The 18,677-nt window shown below is 39.7% G+C and overlaps 1 protein-coding gene across 17 annotated transcripts in view; it reads right to left on the reverse strand.

The window, feature by feature from the left end:
* Positions 1–18,677, reverse strand: part of Slc8a1 (solute carrier family 8 member A1) — a 359,713-nt gene that overhangs the window by 42,376 nt on the left and 298,660 nt on the right. For all 17 annotated transcript variants that reach the window (XM_070025458.1, XM_070025453.1, XM_070025455.1 and 14 more), the window contains 2 exons: positions 15,754–15,884; positions 11,863–11,962 (listed from right to left, as the gene is read on the reverse strand). In XM_070025458.1, coding sequence (XP_069881559.1) covers positions 11,863–11,962; positions 15,754–15,884 — 231 coding nt within the window. The remainder of the gene's footprint in view (positions 1–11,862; positions 11,963–15,753; positions 15,885–18,677) is intronic.

Raw genomic sequence — 18,677 nt, forward strand, 5'->3', positions numbered from 1 at the left:
CTGATGTTCAGAGAATTGCACTGTCTTCTTTACTCAGTTGGTAACTGGCTTCTGGTTGAGTTGGGATTTAATCTAATAACCCCAAGCAATATTCTCCTACACATGATGCTGAGCTTACCTCCATATCCACCTATCATGTAATTCAATTCTTCTAATGCCTATGGCTATATAAATGCCTAGAAAGATGACAATATTGATATGCCACAAATAATATTTACATTTAATATATTTTGAAATTATTATTATTATCACTGCAGAGTCAGCTGTATGCTCTTTACTCAAATAGTTGGGGCAAAATAATCAGGAAAGTGGGATAATCAAGCAGGGGAATTGTGGTGGTAGCCAGCAAGAACTATCAACTTTGGAGTAACAAATTCTTATTTCCATTTCTACTTGCCAAAGGTTGACCTTCCTGTACCGAATCAAGCATTGTGTCTTGCATCTAGCTGTATGCACTACCATGTGTGGTGCTGGCTTACATTGTCACAAATCTGTAACATGAAGAGCTTTGGGAGGTATTTGCGACTGTCAACCTAAGGAAGATTTTTGACTTTCAGGTCTTTCCAGGTATTCAAGAAGCTTTCCCCTTTACTGCTGTCCATGCATTTGCCTTTTCTTTTGCAACTTAGTATGGAATGATGAGAGTAAACCGAGTTCTATTCTCCTATACGATATCTCTATTTCTCTTTGCTTTTAACAATTCTGAAAAAAAGTCATAAATATAAGATGAAAGAAAACTCAGCAATCAGCTAATTTACCCTTTCTCACGATAAGACAAAACATTAACTGATGGATTTTTCTTCTTTTTTGGGGGGCCAGTTTTTTTTCTCTCTCTCACATACATAAACAAGGTGACTTTTACTGTCTTACACAGTGATCCAAAAGTTTTATTTCCTTTTCCCTTTTTACACATTTGTAAGTAATTTCTATTGAGAATATTTCCATCTCCTCCTACCATTTATGGTTCCCATGTACTACTAAATTCAGTTGTCCAAAGATCCCTTCCCCACCAAGAATTTACCTCTTGTTCTGGATTTTGGAGAAATGCAAGAAAATATCTCCCTAGAGTCTTCTCAGAGAGAAGAACCTGCATGTTCTCTGAGGGAAAGTAGACAATGTCAGTATTTTTTTCTTTTTTGCCAGTTCCCATCTATCTGTAGGCCATTCTTCCTCATGGGATTGGACCTAGCTTTTTAGGGGATAAGACTCAAGTGATGTGTGACAGTGCTGGAAAGCGACCCAAGAATGCAGCTCACTCTCAGTGTGTTAACTCTCAGTCCTGTCTGATACAAATGAAGCTCCAGGTGAAATTCTTCTATGGAGAACTGAATGCTGACAAGCATAGGCCATTACGGACCTTGTTAAGATGGTGAACATAGCACAAGAAATATTTAATGTGACAGAAATATTTCACAGTAAATGTAGCCACTGTCAAAATGAAAAACGGATTTGCTAAGGACCTCCAGCTCTACGCAAGTCTGATTATTAGCAAAATGAATCTGTTTAAAGCTGGAAAGCGACTGCTTCAGACTTTCTGTTAAGAATTCCTCTGTGTGAGTGAGAACTCCTAAATAATTACAGCTTCACATAATCAGTCATGTCTGGTTTTGTCTCCAACTTGTTTCTTTTTCAAAAATAACTCGATGTCAGGGCAAACGTTTTCAATTTCAATGTTCTATAATCCTTTATTCAAGGCTCCTGCAGTAAACATTTCCTGCAGACTTGAGTACCTAAGAAGCTTTGAGAAGTAGAACTGATAGAACTGATCTGTGCAAATGGTAGAGTCCCTCCTGCTAGTTTAGATGGTTCAGTTTCAGTGGGCAGTTGTGGGTACGCCTGGTTTTAAGACTGGCCTGTGGGCTCTGATCCTACTTTGCAAATATTAGCAGCTGTGTCTAAATGAGCCTCCCGCAGTGTGGGAAGCTGAGTCTTGGAGGTGCTGTTAGGGGAGCCATAGCCCTATTATTTTTAACAAACACATTAATGTTTCATCCTAGGATAGCATTAAAATTTATATAAAAAGTAAATGTGCAGCAAATTCTGCTCCTCATGAGGGGATTCTGAAGACTGCGCAGATTCCCGTAAGAAGCTGCTGTGATTGGATTGTGAATTCAGGTTCCCTTATTAAAAACTTGTCTGCATGTAGTTTATGTGGACACCCACTTTATGTTTTATCTTTCCAGGACCCTGGTGAGAGAGGTATTGGGTTTTGGTTTTGTTGTTTTTTTCATTTTAGAAATGAAGGATTTAAGTTTCGGAAGCCTTAAGTGTATCACTAAATTTAAACTTCTTTCTATAACCTCAGTAAAATAGCTAGATCCATTAGCTTTCATCAAGAACAATCTCTAGTTCATACAGCAAACATTGTCTTTTCCCAGATAAAAGGTACACTTATTTTTGTTATTGTTTTATGAAAAGTGTAACTGCAAAATAACTATCCTCTTTAAGTTAACTCTGTATCTATAACACATAGAATAAGGAATCACTCTTCCAGAGAATCAATGGCTTTATTCTTTATTCTTCCCAAGGAGTGGTATTTTCCTCCAATCTTTTTTTCGTATCCTCTAGCACTGGTTTATATCTCCCTGCTGGGAATTAGGGTTCTCCCCATTTTAGCAAACATTCCTTCTCACTGCACAGCAAACAAGGGCTCCAGCCTTAGGTGGTGACAACATCCCCTGTGGGTGTTTTCCTGAACCCAGACCCACCTGAAGGGACTCTCATCTGATCACGCCATTCTGTGAGCTGGTAAAGTGCTGATGCAAGTTGACTATCTGAGATTCTAATCATGGCCTAGGTGTGCACAACACAAAGTGATTGCAGCTGCTCATGGCACTCATCATCTGCTTGCTCCTACTTCTGTCACTTTTTTTTAGTGACATCAGTCAGCAAAGCACTCCACTGAGGAACAAGAGCCTCCAGTGAGGCACCTCATCCATCCCTTTGGGCCTCTCTCCTGTGGAAAATGGGCCTATGCACAAGCAAATTTTTCTTTTGTGCTGTTGAGACCTTTTAGGATCAGTGATGTACTTATATTTAGTGAACAGTCTGAATGGGGGAGGGGAATTAACTCATTAATGGAATTCAGATAGATCCTCTTTTCCTCTCACCACTCAGTATTTTCTTTAGAGGGCAGGTAGACTAAGGTAGGTATTGATAATGTTGTTTATCTGTCTGCTGTGGCTTTTTACAGCATCTTATAAATAATGATCCTGCATTACACTGGCTGTTTTCAAACTTCTCTTCAATATAAGCGGCTTACTTGAAAAATAACTATCCCTGACCTTATGAGTAAGTCTGTGGTTTATTTTCCTTATTTGGTTAAGACATAGTACAATTTCTACTAAGTGTATCAGAGGGCATTCTAAAAATAGTTCAGGTCACTGTTCTGTAACAGAGGTCCAGGAAGAACTCCTCATCTTGTTCTTTAGTAAATCTTCAAAGGAAATGGAGGAACACAAAAGAGTAAATTTATTAGTACCACTCACTTCCTCAGGCACTATCAATAATTTATATCCACACACAGTTCTAGGCATTGGATCCTAGATCTCATCATGGTTCAAAGCCAGACCAGGCAGTAAAGTCTGGGAGACCCTTATCTCCCATTAACCAGAAAAAAGCTAGAAATGAAGCCATGGTTCAAGAGGCAAAGTGCTAGCCAAAAAAAAAAACTTGAGCAAAGAAAAAAAGAACCCACAAAACTAAGGGACACTATTACACTATTCAGGTCCTGAGTTCAAGCCCCAGTGCTAGAACCGGAAAGAAAAAAAAAAGTAGAGAAGGAGGCAGCACATCAGTGAGCTGTTTTCCAGGTCTGTGCCAGGATTCTGATGTAAGATGCACTATAGGGACATTTGATACAAAGCCCAGCCAGAAATGATCAGACAAAGGCAAAGCAGGGGTGTATAATATATGAAGGAAGTATGTGTCACAAAGAGGTAGGTGGGTTTTTCATTGAAAGGGTTGGGATGACAAGGTCTTTATCAATACAGCAGGCCGTGAACAGCAAGAATTAGTGTTGCTGGCTACTTATATGTGACTCCTCTTTGCCTGTGGAATGTGTGTGTGTGTGTGTGTGTGTGTGTGTGTGTGTGTGTGTGTGTGTGTGTGTGTGTGTGTGTGTGTGTGTGTGTGTGTGTGTGTGTTGGTACCTACGTTGGTTCCTCCATTTCGTCAGATTGTGCAGAAATGTTTCCTCCCCAGTAGAAGCATTGTACAAAAGCTCCTGCCTGGGGAGGAGAGTCCCCCCTATGTCTCTAGCATTGATTGGTAAACAACCACTAGAATTGTATTCACATGACGGCAGCCTGTGCCAACAAAAGAGCTACTGGATCCAGTGATGGCGCATTGTTTGCAGAGCTGAGCTGCTCTCTCCAGACAAAAGCTGCATTAGAGATGTGACTTCAGGCTTATAAATAAGAGCGCTGAATCATTCCTTCTATACAGCATTTTCCTCAAGATTTTTGTAAGCAATTTGAGGAAAAAAATAACAAAAAAACCCCCCTAATCTCAACAAGCCAATATTCTTTCTACAAAATTCAGCTAAAATGTATCCAGGGGCCAAAACATAATTGCTTTCTTTCCCTCCTCTTGTCCACTTCCCCTTGTGTAGATGGCCTGCTTTGCTCAGAAGTGGGGAGATGAAGGTCTCAGATTCATTTTATCCTGATACCACTGTCATTTAAACTAAAAATAAAATTATGTTTAAGTAGTTGTACAAAGGAGTTACCATTTAACAAAGCCGCTTATGAATACACTGTATCTTCATCAATGTCAACCCTTTCAACATTCTCAACCATCCCTACCCTGTCCACTTCTTCCTCACTCTTCTTAATTTTGTAGGATATACATTGGATTCCTGACTGCCAATTTTTTTTTTTTTGTCAGTAGTGGGGCTTGAACTCTGGGCTTGGGTGCTGTCCCTGCACTCTTCAGCTCAAGGTGAAAGCTCTACCACTTGAGCCACAGTACCACTTCTGGTTTTCTAGTGGTTTATTGGAGATAAGAGTCTCATGGACTTTCCTGCCCGGGCTGGCTTTGAACCGCAATCCTCAGATCTCAGCCTCCTCAGTAGCTAGGATTACAGACGTGAGCCACCAGCGCCTGGCTTTTCTGACTGCGATTTTTAACTTGATAGAGACCCTAGCTTTGTTCTGCATACCGACTAGTAATGCCTTAGACTACTGCTCATAATTTCACTCTCATCCTTTCTTATGCTCTCAATACATTTAACCTGCACACATACAATTGAGTATTTACAAATACATATATATGCACATATATCTGTCATGTACATATGGATTTAAAAACAAATAGGATTACGTATGTTCCAATGTCTTTTAGAACCATGGCATATGCATGTGTGCTTGTATATGTGCACTCACATTAAGTAATGGAGATTCCTTCACAATGATATGTTTCAGTAACAGAGGAGATCTGGAAAGATCCTACTTGTATTGCAAGACAATCCTTCAAAACTCATTTGAGCTTCCATGTTTATTTTTTAGGATGTTTGGAGGGGGCTCAATCTTTGGGTTAATAGTTATTGAAATGAATTACTCTTCAGGGACACTTTGAATTGGGAGCTTTTGAAATGAAATAATATGCACTTTAATGGACAGCACTTGCTATTCTACCAGAATTACATGGGTGAAGGACTGACATCAGCAGCATCCCCAAACTGAGCCAGTCCTCTACCTGTTTGTTTAGCTGAAGTCAGGTCACAGAAATCCCCTGTGAGGAGTGGTGTGGGTAGAAAGGGCAGCTACATGCACCAGCCCCACTTCGTGGGAACTGTCTTCCTTTGTATGGTAGAAGTTGCTTTGGGTATTTCTTTGGCAGAAAGAAAATGAAGCACTTCTGCATCTTCCTCATTCAGTTGCCTTGCTTTGAGTCTCATTTTAGGAGAACAGTCACGGAGCATAGGCGAGTCAGGTTGGCAGGCAGGGCACCCTGTCCACTGCCCAAATCAGATGGGTCATGAGGCATGGTGCTGTAAGGGATGCTGTAGGCATGTATTAGCCACAGAAACAGCTCCTAGCTTTCAATATTGGATGTTCTCTTAGAACTTGCCTCATTTAACCCTCTTATTCTCCTGATCATGGAACATTCAAAAAAGATTAAATGCATGGCTAAGGTTATGTGAAGAGGCAGAACCGAGATTGCTAGTAGGCTTATCTTTAGTCTTTCATCTATTGCCGTTTTTGAGTGTTTTTTTCATTATGAAGATTCTCATAGGTATTTTGTTTATATATGTGTGTGTGTGCATATATATATACACACACAAAGCCCATGTAAAAGATTTCAGAACAATATTTTTGTGAATTTTAAATTATCAAGTGAAATAGATGCCAGTGGGTTGTATTTCTTTACAAATCACTGGCAGCAGAAGCCCACAAGGTAGTGAGGAAAACACTTCCCTTGGTTCTCCAGGGAATTGACTAGCATCCTCCCCAAGGAACTGCAGAGTAGATTCTAAGGAGAGAATACATACTAAAGAAAAATATTATATGTTTCAAGCTCCATCTCAAATACCTAAGTGAATAGATGCCATTTCAGGAAGGTATATGCACATTTTTCTGTGGGTACATGTTTTGTGAATGCTTGTCTTTGTATGCCTGCAGAGGTGTCTGTGTATATGTGTGTATGCATATATGTGATATAGATGTGTATATGTGTTCCTGTGTATTTTCATGTATGCATGCATGTTTGTGTGCATCTGAATACTCATGTTCTACATGTTAGCATGCACATATGTGAGCATTTGTTTGTGTGTGCACTCTGGTACCAGGAACAGTGAGTGCAAACTTCAGCCTGGAGGTCATCCTTGGCTGACCTGTACCCCAACACTACCCCTTAGCAGTTTTTCTTCTTGAGCAAGTTACAGTGTCTTTTTTGAGTCACAGTATGTGAAACTGCATGTTTAGTACTCCCAGTGAAACAACTCCGAGCTACTTGGCTGGTTTGCCTACAGTAATTAAGCTGAATGTACAAAATGTATACAAATTTTGGTTATAGAATCTTCAGTATAATTGATTTCCCTACCAAACAACAATTTTGGTATCTGAATGAATAGATGGGCTGTGCAAAGATTCCTTGCCTTAATTAATATTATAGTAACTATATGAGTGAGACAGATTTATCTCGATTTTCCTTATGGGAAAAACTAGATTCCTGAGGTAAACTAGTCTGCCCAAAGTTACCCAGGAAGTTTTTGGAGGGGCTGAGACTCAACCTCCCAATAGCTTCCAAAACCAGCCTTGCAATGACTCTTTGCTACATTACAGCTCAAGGTTTCAGTGAAGAGCAACACTATGGTGATGGTGGAATTGGCACTGGTATCCTGGTTATCGTTATCCAGCTATATGTTTGCCTGCTGCTCTGATACCAGTTTCCCCTGGTATCCTAGCTGGCACATGATTTCTCATAGCTAATCCATGAGTTTCACACTGGGGGAGATACTAGAAAGAAGGCACAGGGGAAAACTCGAGTTGGATAGCAACAAGTGTGAATGTCAGTGCTGCCACATCCTAAAAGCACTGGTGTGGCCTTGCAAGGTTTCTGACAGCCCTTTAACTGCTTCACACCACTGCTTCTGATGTTCATCCCAGGAAGCAACAGAAGGAGAATCACTGGGACCTGACTATTTAATCCCTTCCTAATCTCTGGGGTCTTCTAAGCCCTTTTAACTCCTCAAATATTGAGCTTTAAGAACTTGGTTCACAGCAATGTGCAATCATAACAGGGTCAGGTACTGAGCTATGAAATGCAAGAAAAACATGGAACAGAACTGTGGGAGGGATACCTTGAAACTAGCTCAGATACCGTCATTGAGAAAGAAAAGCCAAATCCTATTTACAAAATCACTGCTTTTGTTTGGCAAGATATACAGACTCAATTTTGCACAGAAAATTGCTTAGGAAGAAAACTCTCAGTGGAGCCCTTCAAAGGCAATTTAATATTTTTAATAAGGCAAATCTTTCTGATTCTCAACTATTTAACCATGAAATCTTAAAATCTACTGAAAGGCTATCTTTAATAAATGCTGCTTTACAATTATATTGTCTGTTTAATAACCTGGGAATATTAATATTCTGTAGACACTTAAATTCAATCATAATGACAAACATTGAGCTTTTGAAAATGCCTTTCATGTAATTTAATGTAATTCAGAGCCCATAAACTATGTGTTTATTTTTTTTGATACTGTACCTCTCAAAATGGTAAGGTAAATTTACTCAACAAATTACAAATATTTCTAAGTAGTGTGTCTGTCTCTATGCATTCCTTTAGACATGTATAACATTATATATATATACATACATATATATATATATATATATATATGATGCACACTCACCCTAATAGGAGTGGGTGAGAAGTTCTGAATGAACAGTTTTTCAAAATGTTTGGGCAGGAGTTAGACTCATTAGAGAATGATTATACCATGGTACCAGGAGAGGTGAAAAGGCCAAAGCCAGTTTCTGTTCATAAGACAGATGTGGTATGCAATTTTTCTCAAATTGAGATTTCTCTCTTAAGGACAGTTTTTGGTACATCAGGGCTCAGGCTATCTTCCAAAGATAGGTGGTTTCTATGAGACTGGGATCCCATATAATAAAGATAATCACCATTTCCACTTCATGGACTTTATGGAAGATTTAGTTTAGAATAGTATGTGAAAGTCCATCTCTTATAAGGACAGAAGTATTAGCATCTTCTTCATTGTTTCTATACACCTGTTAGGACACACACAAATGTATGACTTTGACCTTTGGGACAGGTATAATCTCATTCTACGATTTAAAAATGCTCTTTCTATTGGCACACACACTGGTCAAAAAGTATTTGTCATGGTCAGAAAGTTGCAAAAGCGTGTGTCTGAGTCAATATAAAATGACTCCAATGCTTGAAAGCAAATTGGGCCTTCAAATGTCTATTGATGGGTTCATCTTGTCCACTGTCTAAAACTGCAGCTTCTATGCACTCATTTCTCTCTTCAGCCTTGGTGTTCTCCATGACTCTTGCCATCATACATGCACTTTATTATAACTTATTTGTTTCGCTTATTTTTCCTCTAGACTAGAATATAAGATTTGTCCACGCAGGAACATATATCTGATTCATTCACTATTATGTAGTGCTTTAATTTTTTTTTTTACCAAGGAATGTATCACAAAATGAATTAATGATGACCAGTACATGTCATTACACAAATGCTCACATATCTATAGCCAAAGGACACTTGGAAACTATTAGGAATGGTTCTTTATGAGGTTTATGTTGCTTTCATGGTTCAGTTCTAATATGCCAAATTGCTTAAAACAATTTCTTTTTTTGTATGCGTGTGTATATATGTATGTGCTGGTACTGGGGCTTAAATTCCAGGTTGGGGTAGTCTCCCTTTGCTTTTTTTTTTTTTTTTTGCTCCAGGATGGTGCTCTACTACTTGAGCCACACCTCCACTTACAGTGTCTTTGGATAGTTAATTGGAGGTAAGAGTTTCATGAACTTTTCTGCCTAGCTGGCTTAGAACCATGAAGATCTCAGCCTCTTGCATAGCTAGGATTACAAACATGAGCTCAGGTGATTTGTTCATTTTTAAGTTTTCTTCTATTAGTCTCACCAACAGTTTTACCTGTTTAGCTCTCTCTTTATAGAGGGAGGGAGGGTAGTTCGCACCTTAGATGCTTATCTTAGATTTATAGAAAAACATAAGCCATAAATGAGGAGTTAATCCACTCTCCCAGGCAGATTTTCTGCCATTTACTGCTTGTAAATTCCTATTGTATATTCAATTGCAAGAAATCATAACATGGTTATAAAAAGCACTACTAGTAAACAGGCAGACAACTTTTTATTGCCCTCTGCTCCCATAGCAGTTGGGAGATCTGTCAAATTATCCTATGGCAGATTGAAAAGAAGGGTTGTTGTAGAAGTCATGGCCTGACTACTAGTGACAAAGTTTCCCAATTTTACCTCTTAGGAATCACTATTTAAAAAACTCTAGCTGTGGAAGATAAGACTATGGAGATTTTAAAAGAGAAAGAACCAGGGTAGATCAAGCAAAAGAACTGAAAACCTACCCCAGCGAGGACTGAGTTCATGAGTCTTGAACAATGACTTAACTTCTGTCTAGTGCTATGACACAGAGTGGACAATGTTTGACCATTCAGGTAGGGAACAATGCTTTCTAGATGTAATTCCCTCATGTCCCCAATTCCTTAAGTTTCAAAACCACTTAATTTTGCAGAACTTTTCCTAAGTAAAAAACCTGCACTTTGCTCACACAGGAAGAAACAGAATGTACTATTTGTATTTTCCAAAGCCAGTACAAGTACTTATGTGTTCAATGCTGTTGAAGAGAGTCTAAGATGATGCAGATGGTGTTGATAAATGTGACTTAATTTCTTCTTTTGTTTTCTTTCTTCTGAACTGGTAGTAGGGCTGGAACTCAGAGCCTGAGCTCTGTCCCTTAGCTTTTTCTGTTCACGGCTGGCACTTTATCATTCAGCCACAGCTCCACTTCTAGCTTTTTGATGGTTGCTTGGAGATACGAGTTAACTGGAGATAATGGTTAATTGGCGATAATACTTTCCTGCCCATTCTGGCTTTGAACTATGATCATCAGTTTAACCTCTTCAGTGAAGCAGGATAACTTAAGGCAACTGAGGCCTGGTGAAGGCAACTCAGAAATATGGTATTCAGAAACTTAGAAATGTTATCTTTGCTTCAAAGAGAGACAACGGAATGCATTCTTTCCCGAGAGATGCATTTCTCACCCAAGGACTAACAGCTGTCTGACAAGTTGCCCCAAAATGTAGATAGCTAGGCACCTAAGACACCTCCTTGCTTCAAGGATAAGGATCTATTTTATGAGAGGATTGTATTTTGCCTGGAAACTCAGAAAATAATATGGTGTGATTAGAGCAAAGACAAAGCACCTAGCTTTACATAACTTAAAGTCAGACCCCCTGCCTTTACCCTATAAATACCCCAAGAGCCCAAGGAGCTGTGTGTGTCTCTCTGGGTTTCTCCTTGTGTGTGTGTGTGTGTGTGTGTGTGTGTGTGTGTGTGTGTGTGTGTGTGTGTGTGTGTGTGTGTGTGTGTGTGTGTGTGTGTGTGTGTGTGTGTGTGTGTGTGTGTGTGTGTGTGTGTGTGTGTGTGTGTGTGTGTGTGTGTGTGTGTTTGTCTGTGTGTTTGTCTGTGTGTCTGTGTGTTTGTCTCTCTGTATCTCTATCTCCCTATGAGAGCACCCACACTCTGCTGGAGTGTGCCCCTCTCCTTCTGTTTGTCTCCTTTTTTGTCTGTCTGCTTCCCTGCTTGTTTATCTACTCAATAGGGCTCTGCCAAGTTTTCTTACCATTGTGACTTGTCCAGAAATTCTTAATCTGTGATCAAAGTCAAGGACCCTAAGTGAAAAGTTTCCACATTTAAAGGGAAGCGTCACTAAACCTCACCTCTGTCTGGTGACACTAAGTAGTTAGGATTTACAGGCTTGAGCCACTGGTACCCAGTTTACATTTTCTTTCTTTTTGAGCCTTTCATTTTGACCTTCACTTCTCCATGTCTAGGGAATTTAGCCCCATGATTGGCTAGCAGTGAATTTAGAGACAAAGGCTTCAAGTTGATCTATTACCAGGAAGAAGGGCAGTCTAGCTGGAAAAGAAAGGCACGTATGAAAACATGAGCCTTCTGGATAACCTCCTGGAGTCTCTAAGATGCGCATACAAGCAACACATGCATTTATTTCTCTGGATCCTGCCACTTTGGGGGCTTTGCCACAGGACCAAGTGGCAGAGTAGGAAACCATAGCTGAGATTGGCCCATTGTAATTTCCACCATGCTGAGCAAGGCACTTACCAGCACTGACAGTGATAGCTTCAATGAACTGTTCTCTCCAGCTGTTTGTCCCCACCACAATGGCCAGGTTTGTCTTCTTAATGAGTTTGTCCACGGTGTTCTAGAAAGGTGGAAAGGAAAAAGATGAAGACTGCCGAGCTTGTTGAGGCCTCAGGAAATCTAAGAGCTTGTTGATTTGGAAACCTCAGTTACATAAAGAGGGTAGCAGATGTTAGGCTTCGAACAACAGCACTGACATCAAACACTTCTGTGATTATGCAAAACAAGCATATTCCTTACTTGAAAACAGAAACTTCTTTGAAGCAAAGACAAGCCTCCTTCACAGACTAAAAGCCAATAAAGAATACCCTGAGTGCTTAGAATAATAGCTGTTGTGAAGGCCCATCCCTTCCCCTCCAGTGCTTTGTGAACTTGCTTCTCTACCTGCTGTTGTACACTGCCTGCAACTGACTGGACATAGGCCCTGCTTGACATTCCATATGTACTAATGCCAAAGTCTTTTTCTCCCTCTTTTTTTGTCAGTAAAATGTAACCAGGTAACAGTCTCAGCTACTTGCTGCATGATCATGAATAAATGTTATTTTCCTTGAGGTATTAGTGTGGTCAGCCTCAGGGCTATTAGAGAATTCCATTCTCACCCTACTCCTGTAGCAAATCAAGAAAAGACAAACAAATACAGATCAATCCCAATGGTTTAGGGCATATGGCTAATAGCCTTTCGCTGATTTTTCTCTGCTTTTCTAGCCCTGAGCAGTATGCTCTGTATTTTTCCTTAGGACTTGGTAAACACTTAGTTTTGTACAATTAGCACTCTAGCTTTCTAAATCCAGTCGCTGTAACAGCCAAGTGGTCATGAGGAAAATGAAATAAATGGTTACACTCAAAACGCTACTACAAATCATGGCAAACTACAAGAAAAAGGGTAATTTCCAGGACATTGAGGTTGCTCTTCTCTAACAAACGACTACATTGACTGTTCTACAGAACATTCACACTTACTGCCAGAGCATCCTAGCATTTCCACTAGTTGCAAAGAGGCAGAAAAAACAGGTATTGGGTTAACATCTATACATGTTTCATGCAGTGTACTACATTGACTGTGGCTTGAGAGAGAGCATATTATCAGCTACATAGTATTGAGGAAAATGTGATCTGAGGGCTCGTATGAGAGGCCAAATCCAATTTATAATATCAGGCATGTTAGTTCAAGAAGAGACATTAGAACTGACTTGAAACATTGAGAAGATAATAAACATGAAAGGGCCCTTCTCTGATTGGCTCACTCTATGTTTGTAACATTATTCTTGGCTGGATTGTATGTCCTTAGGGTGGTGACCTTTCAGCTGCTAGCCTTGTGTAGAAAACTGCTGGTGCTCCTGATAACAGCTGTAATAGTCACTGCTCTTGGGCACAAGTTGAACCACATGACAAGCATCTGTCTTTTCTCTCCCAACTCAGCCACATCTCATCAAGCACTCCGGGCATCTTGGTTGATGCCAATTCAAAGTGCTGTGTGGAATATAGCCAGCAATGACCTCGATTTTTCCTAAATGTAATGGAAACTCAGGGGCACTCTTTGAATTGAAACCAAGACAGTGAATCCTATCACCTGGGAGAAAAACGGTCGAACACTCTTTTAACAGCTGAACATAGACTTCCTCATGAAAGATCTTGCTAAAGAACACATTTTTTAAGATAAAGCTAAACTCAATCATTAGATTTCTGTGGTACAGAGTAATTCATATTAACCCTAGAGATAGCGCCAAGATTCTGTTAAGGCTTAATTTGCATTCGTGTCCTTCTTTGACCTATGGGAGCAAGCTGAGTGAATAATGATGAGTTTGAAGTTCAGATGCCTGAAGTTGGACAATGTACTCCTCTATTTGCCTGGAGGATTCCTCAATTCCAGTGATCAGCTCTCCACTACACTACACAGTCAGAGACTTTGAGAGGCCTTAGCAAAGCCTCACTCTCACTCATAACAAAGCAAGTAAGATCTCCTTAGCAAAACAGAGGGTTATGTGAGATGTTACCCAGATTTAAGTTTGTAATGTAGTGCTAGGAACCTTGAACAAATTCTTCAGCTATATTCTATTAAAAGAAGTTTCTTAAGAGAGTAATAAAATGGAATATAATATAAGTGGAATATGATATCACAGTTGATACCTGAGGGTACTTCAGAAACATGCCCTGAGGGTGCCCTTTAGGTGTTAATGGTAGCCCTGCTAATTAACTTGAAGGAGAAGAGAACAAATAATCTGGGATAGTATTCTAGGAAGGTATGTGAACCAAACAACTGGACTTCTGTAAATAGATTTGAGGACTTTCTGATGCTCAGATTGTTGGAGTGATAACCAGATAGGGATTCATATCAAGAAAGTTCTTCTTTCTGGAAGACTTACCCAGCCCAATGCTTCCTACGGAAGCTATGAGGCTTGTTCTTCCTCTTATGGGTGCAAAGCTGGGCAGGCTGGGATTGTCTCATAAATGGGAGAATGCACAATTCTCCATGAAATCTCGGGGAAGGGTCATGACAATCTTGTTCCAGAAATGCTAAACTACTGAATCTCTACTGCAGCAATTGGTGCAAGGCTCTTTGATACAGGAAGAGTGTGATTGGATACCACCTGGACTAAACCTCAACAAATCTGTCCAATAAGAAAAGGTGGTTTGAGATGACTGTTCTGCTGGGATTACAAGGAACAGATAAATATTCCATCCCTGGATGTACAAGAAAAAAAAAACAGAGTCAAGGTTCTTATGGTCAGGGTCTGCACAGAAAGCCTCACTTCTAATGTGTTTCCCCATCTTCTCTTTCTATGGGAATGAGTGGCAGAAAGACTTAACTTCCTCAGTGGCCTGAAAGAGAAAGTTTAATTGCACTCTTATCTTTAAAAATGTCCATTTCTATTACAAAGACACTTTTTACCTGTGTCCTATCAAGCACTACAGTTTGTGAGCTAAAAAATAGTGAACCTCCTAGGTAAAGGAAAAGAGGACATATATATATAAATCCCAGGTTAAAAAATACTGCAGCTTCTAAATTAATGGCTCCTGATTTTCCAGTTTGGAACATTCAGTTTGATTCTGTCTGTCTCTTTATAGGCAGGCTCAGAGCCTGATTGTGAAATATAAGTAGGGAAAATACTGCTCTTCTCTGGGCTTATAATTGGACGACACCTGATTGTATCCCCCTGAAGTGGCTCCACTGAAGGCCTTCTCAAATGTTCAGGGTGGGGTAGGAAATAATGGGGGGAGGGGTCCTAAGGGATTAGTACAGGACTGGACAGGAAGTTTCACTTCAGGTCTTCAGCTCACTCCAAGGCCCATATATAAACTTTTAAAAAGAATGACTTTTATCACCTGGGAAATTGGGCCTCTAGTTTCCATCAGCTCAAGTATAAACTCTATGGTTGCAGGCACTACTCTTCATTATGGCAAGGACTGTAAAAGGCTTTCCCATCTGTTGAGAGTGACTGCAAACGAGAGCTTGTCAATGGGATGCTCCATACTATCCCCCTTCTGAAGCAAAAGCCTCTTGCTTTGCTTGGAACAGATTTCTTAGCTCCTACAAAGAGTTTGGATTCTTCCATCCATAAGAAGCCCTTGAGATCCACTCCTATGTCCTCCTTGCTATCTCTTCAGCCAAGGCTTTCTTTTGGGCGCACCTTTCCCCTTATGTCGCAGTAGCTGTCACTTCCTTGGCCTGGGCTCTGCTGTTTATAGGACTTTCTGGTTCAATGCTAGTTCCCTAATTCCAATTTGGCTTCAAAGGCCTTATAATGAATAAACCAGTGCCTCCAATTATATCTTCTCCTCTTTCTATCAGCTCAGGCCAACATAGTGAGCAACCTTCAATAGCCTCTTGAATGGGGGCAATAGGGGACATACCTTGAATTCATAGGATTCTTCAATGATCACCTCCAGCCTGGTATGTTCTCCCAGGATGGGACGCCCCAGTTCCGCGATGCGCCTTTTCTCTTCTTCTTTGCTTGTCAGTGGCATCTTGACATCACCTTCCTCTGGGAAAGGGAAGGCAAGAGAGTGAACAATATGCGGCTCTCAATCTTGCTACCAGAAAAGCAAGGCAGAAAGAAGCTGTCCTTTAAGTCCCTTGAGTGAGCACTTGAGGCTGGAGGGGAAACTGGTAGATGTTTGGTGGGCTGAGCAACATATTACAAAGACAGCAGATGATTTTAATATCCTATAGTCAAATTGCAAGGAAAGGCAGATAGAGGAAAGCAATGCATTTGGAGCATATCATGGTGAAAGAAAGACTCTAGACACACACTATTTCTGCTCAGAGAATCACCTAGCTGTTCCTGTGATGCTGGGTAGCTTGGCTGTTGGCACGTATTCCTTTAGCACATGACTAAAGAGAAACACAATTAAAAGTTCTAGAATGACTCTAAGAAATGGGCCCTTCTTCCTCTCTACTTTGTAGGCAACAGCAAATGCTCCAGAGCCACAGAGAGGATGGAAGGGAAATTCTGATCATAGCCTCATACATGCCAGGAGCTCCTGTCACAAGTGAGGCAGTAAAACAGCCATTCCACATTTCTGTGAGATGCTGCGGGCTTCAGTTCTTCATCTCTGGTGTGGAGAAGCAGCTCTGGTGCGTTAGGAAAACCTTGGCCATGCTCACCTTAATGAAAACATGGACAGTGAGGGAGAAGCCCTTGGGAGTTCAGACTCACCATGTGAGCAAGGTAATTTCCACAACTGCCAAATAGCTTACATGCTGGGAGAGGCTAGTGGGGGCTTAGAAAATGTTAATGGAGCTGGGAGTCTCTTAATGAGGGGAAGCTCACAGTTGGCTCACTCTGCATGAAGGTCATTAGGATAAATCCCAGATTGAAAAGGCCATGCATAGGTGGAAGACAAACACTTGTCCTGTAATCACCCAGAATTCTGGAACCAGACATGCTTCCACTCACAGTCAAGTGGAATGAATGTATTTGTCATGTCCGGTGAGGCAGAGGTGGTGATATAGAAAGATCTCAGCTCTGATGCCCTCACTTCCTAGACAGACATACAAATTAGCTACAAGAGAGGAGTCTTTCCTCCAAAAGGGGAGGCTTTCTTGCCAATTTCTGCTTTTTGTATTTAGTCCGCAACTTCTAGAGGGGTCCACATCTCTTATTTCTTTGGAATACCCAAAACCTACCCCAGCTCAGGGACTCCACTATGGTGATCTCATTTGTTGCTCTAGCAATTGTGGAGAATAATTCCAAGGCCAGTTGCTTACAGTGAGGGCAGGTGACAGATGTATAAGAGTCATTGCTAGCATTATTTATTTCAAATGTCAAAACTCATGGAAGACAATAGCAGAATGTGGCATGCTGATGAGCGCTTCGTTATACTGTATATTTACTAGTGTCTTCCTGAAGGGCTATTTTAACATACTTGTTCCTTTAATCAATGATCTGTACTCACATCAAGGAAATTAGATAAAGACTAGAAGTAAAGGATTTAGATCCAGCTAGAAGCTAGTGGATGTTAGCAAAGGTAAATTACTAGGACAAGGAGATTAAATTTAAGTATAAAAGTAGTAGTAATTTTTTTTTTTATCAGATTGGGAAGTTATGTAATGGCAAAGGGATCTGGTTGTGGTCTACAAGGTTTGCCCTTGTGAATGTGTCTAGACAAAAGGGTTGACTAGATATGTGAAACCCCATTTATCCAGTCACTTAAATCTATCACCCTTTATTCTCATTGCTTTTTTGATCCTTGCATCTGGGATAAATCTATTGGTCGCTCTCATGGCAACAGGTTATATAAGCATCTTTGTTAAATCCTTTGGCTGAATGTGGATATCATGAAGACTGTTTCCCAAATAAGAACAATTTCCCAAAAGAAGAAAGATTACAATTTGGATATCTATTTGAGTTGCAAGGCTACAAGGGGGGAATGTTTATTATGGCCTTCTTTTCTTCAATTTACATTATAAATGATAAGTTGCTTTTCATAGAACTCAAGGTTATTTTAGACCAATTAGGAAAGAAAAGGTGATATGGTAGAGTTGTTCTGTATAGTACTTCTCAAAATGAAATTGATTTAAAACATGGCATTAAATTAAAAACATTGTAGAAAATGGAAATCATCTAACGTGAGTGAAGAAGTATTTTCTTTTTTTCCCCCAAATATTTCTTTGTGGCATAGTTACATTTAGCTAAGGTCTCAAACACATTTTAACCATCACAATGATAAATAATCATCATTATATTAATCTACAAAGTTTAGGAACTCTATTAACTTTAATCCTCAGAACCTCTGATCAGACAGAAATGCATAGTTTGAGGCTCTTATGTCTGTGACTCGTACCATTCTAAGATGGAAATAATAATTTTCAGGTATAGGACATTTGCCAACATCTAGTGAGAATCCAATAACATTTTTCCACTGTAAAATTTTTGTTAAATTGCTTTCTATTTATGGTACATTATACTAGTTTTTCTTGTGTTAGTAACTTGGAGTTTATTTTTTTTAATTTAGTGAAAATCAAGAGGCAATTAAAAAATACATCAAATAGATAATTTACATAGGGAATTACATCAAATAGATAATTATATCAAGTAGAGTTGGTATGCTACAAAAGGCAAAAAAAAATGGTGAAATAAGTATATAAGTGACAAAAACAACAACAGCAACAAAGAAATACTCTCTTGAGAGATCTTATATAACCTAATTACAAATGAGGTACTTGTTTGCCCAACTTATATTTAAAACACAATTATATTTATATAAAATTGAGAGATGACAGCTGGATAAATCCTATGATTGCTCTGTATAGATATTAATAAATTAGTATTTAT

The sequence above is a fragment of the Dipodomys merriami genome, unplaced genomic scaffold (genome assembly GCF_024711535.1).
Source record: "Dipodomys merriami isolate MVZ:Mamm:240054 unplaced genomic scaffold, mDipMer1.0.p SCAF_17, whole genome shotgun sequence".
NCBI classification, from domain to species: Eukaryota; Metazoa; Chordata; class Mammalia; order Rodentia; family Heteromyidae; genus Dipodomys; species Dipodomys merriami.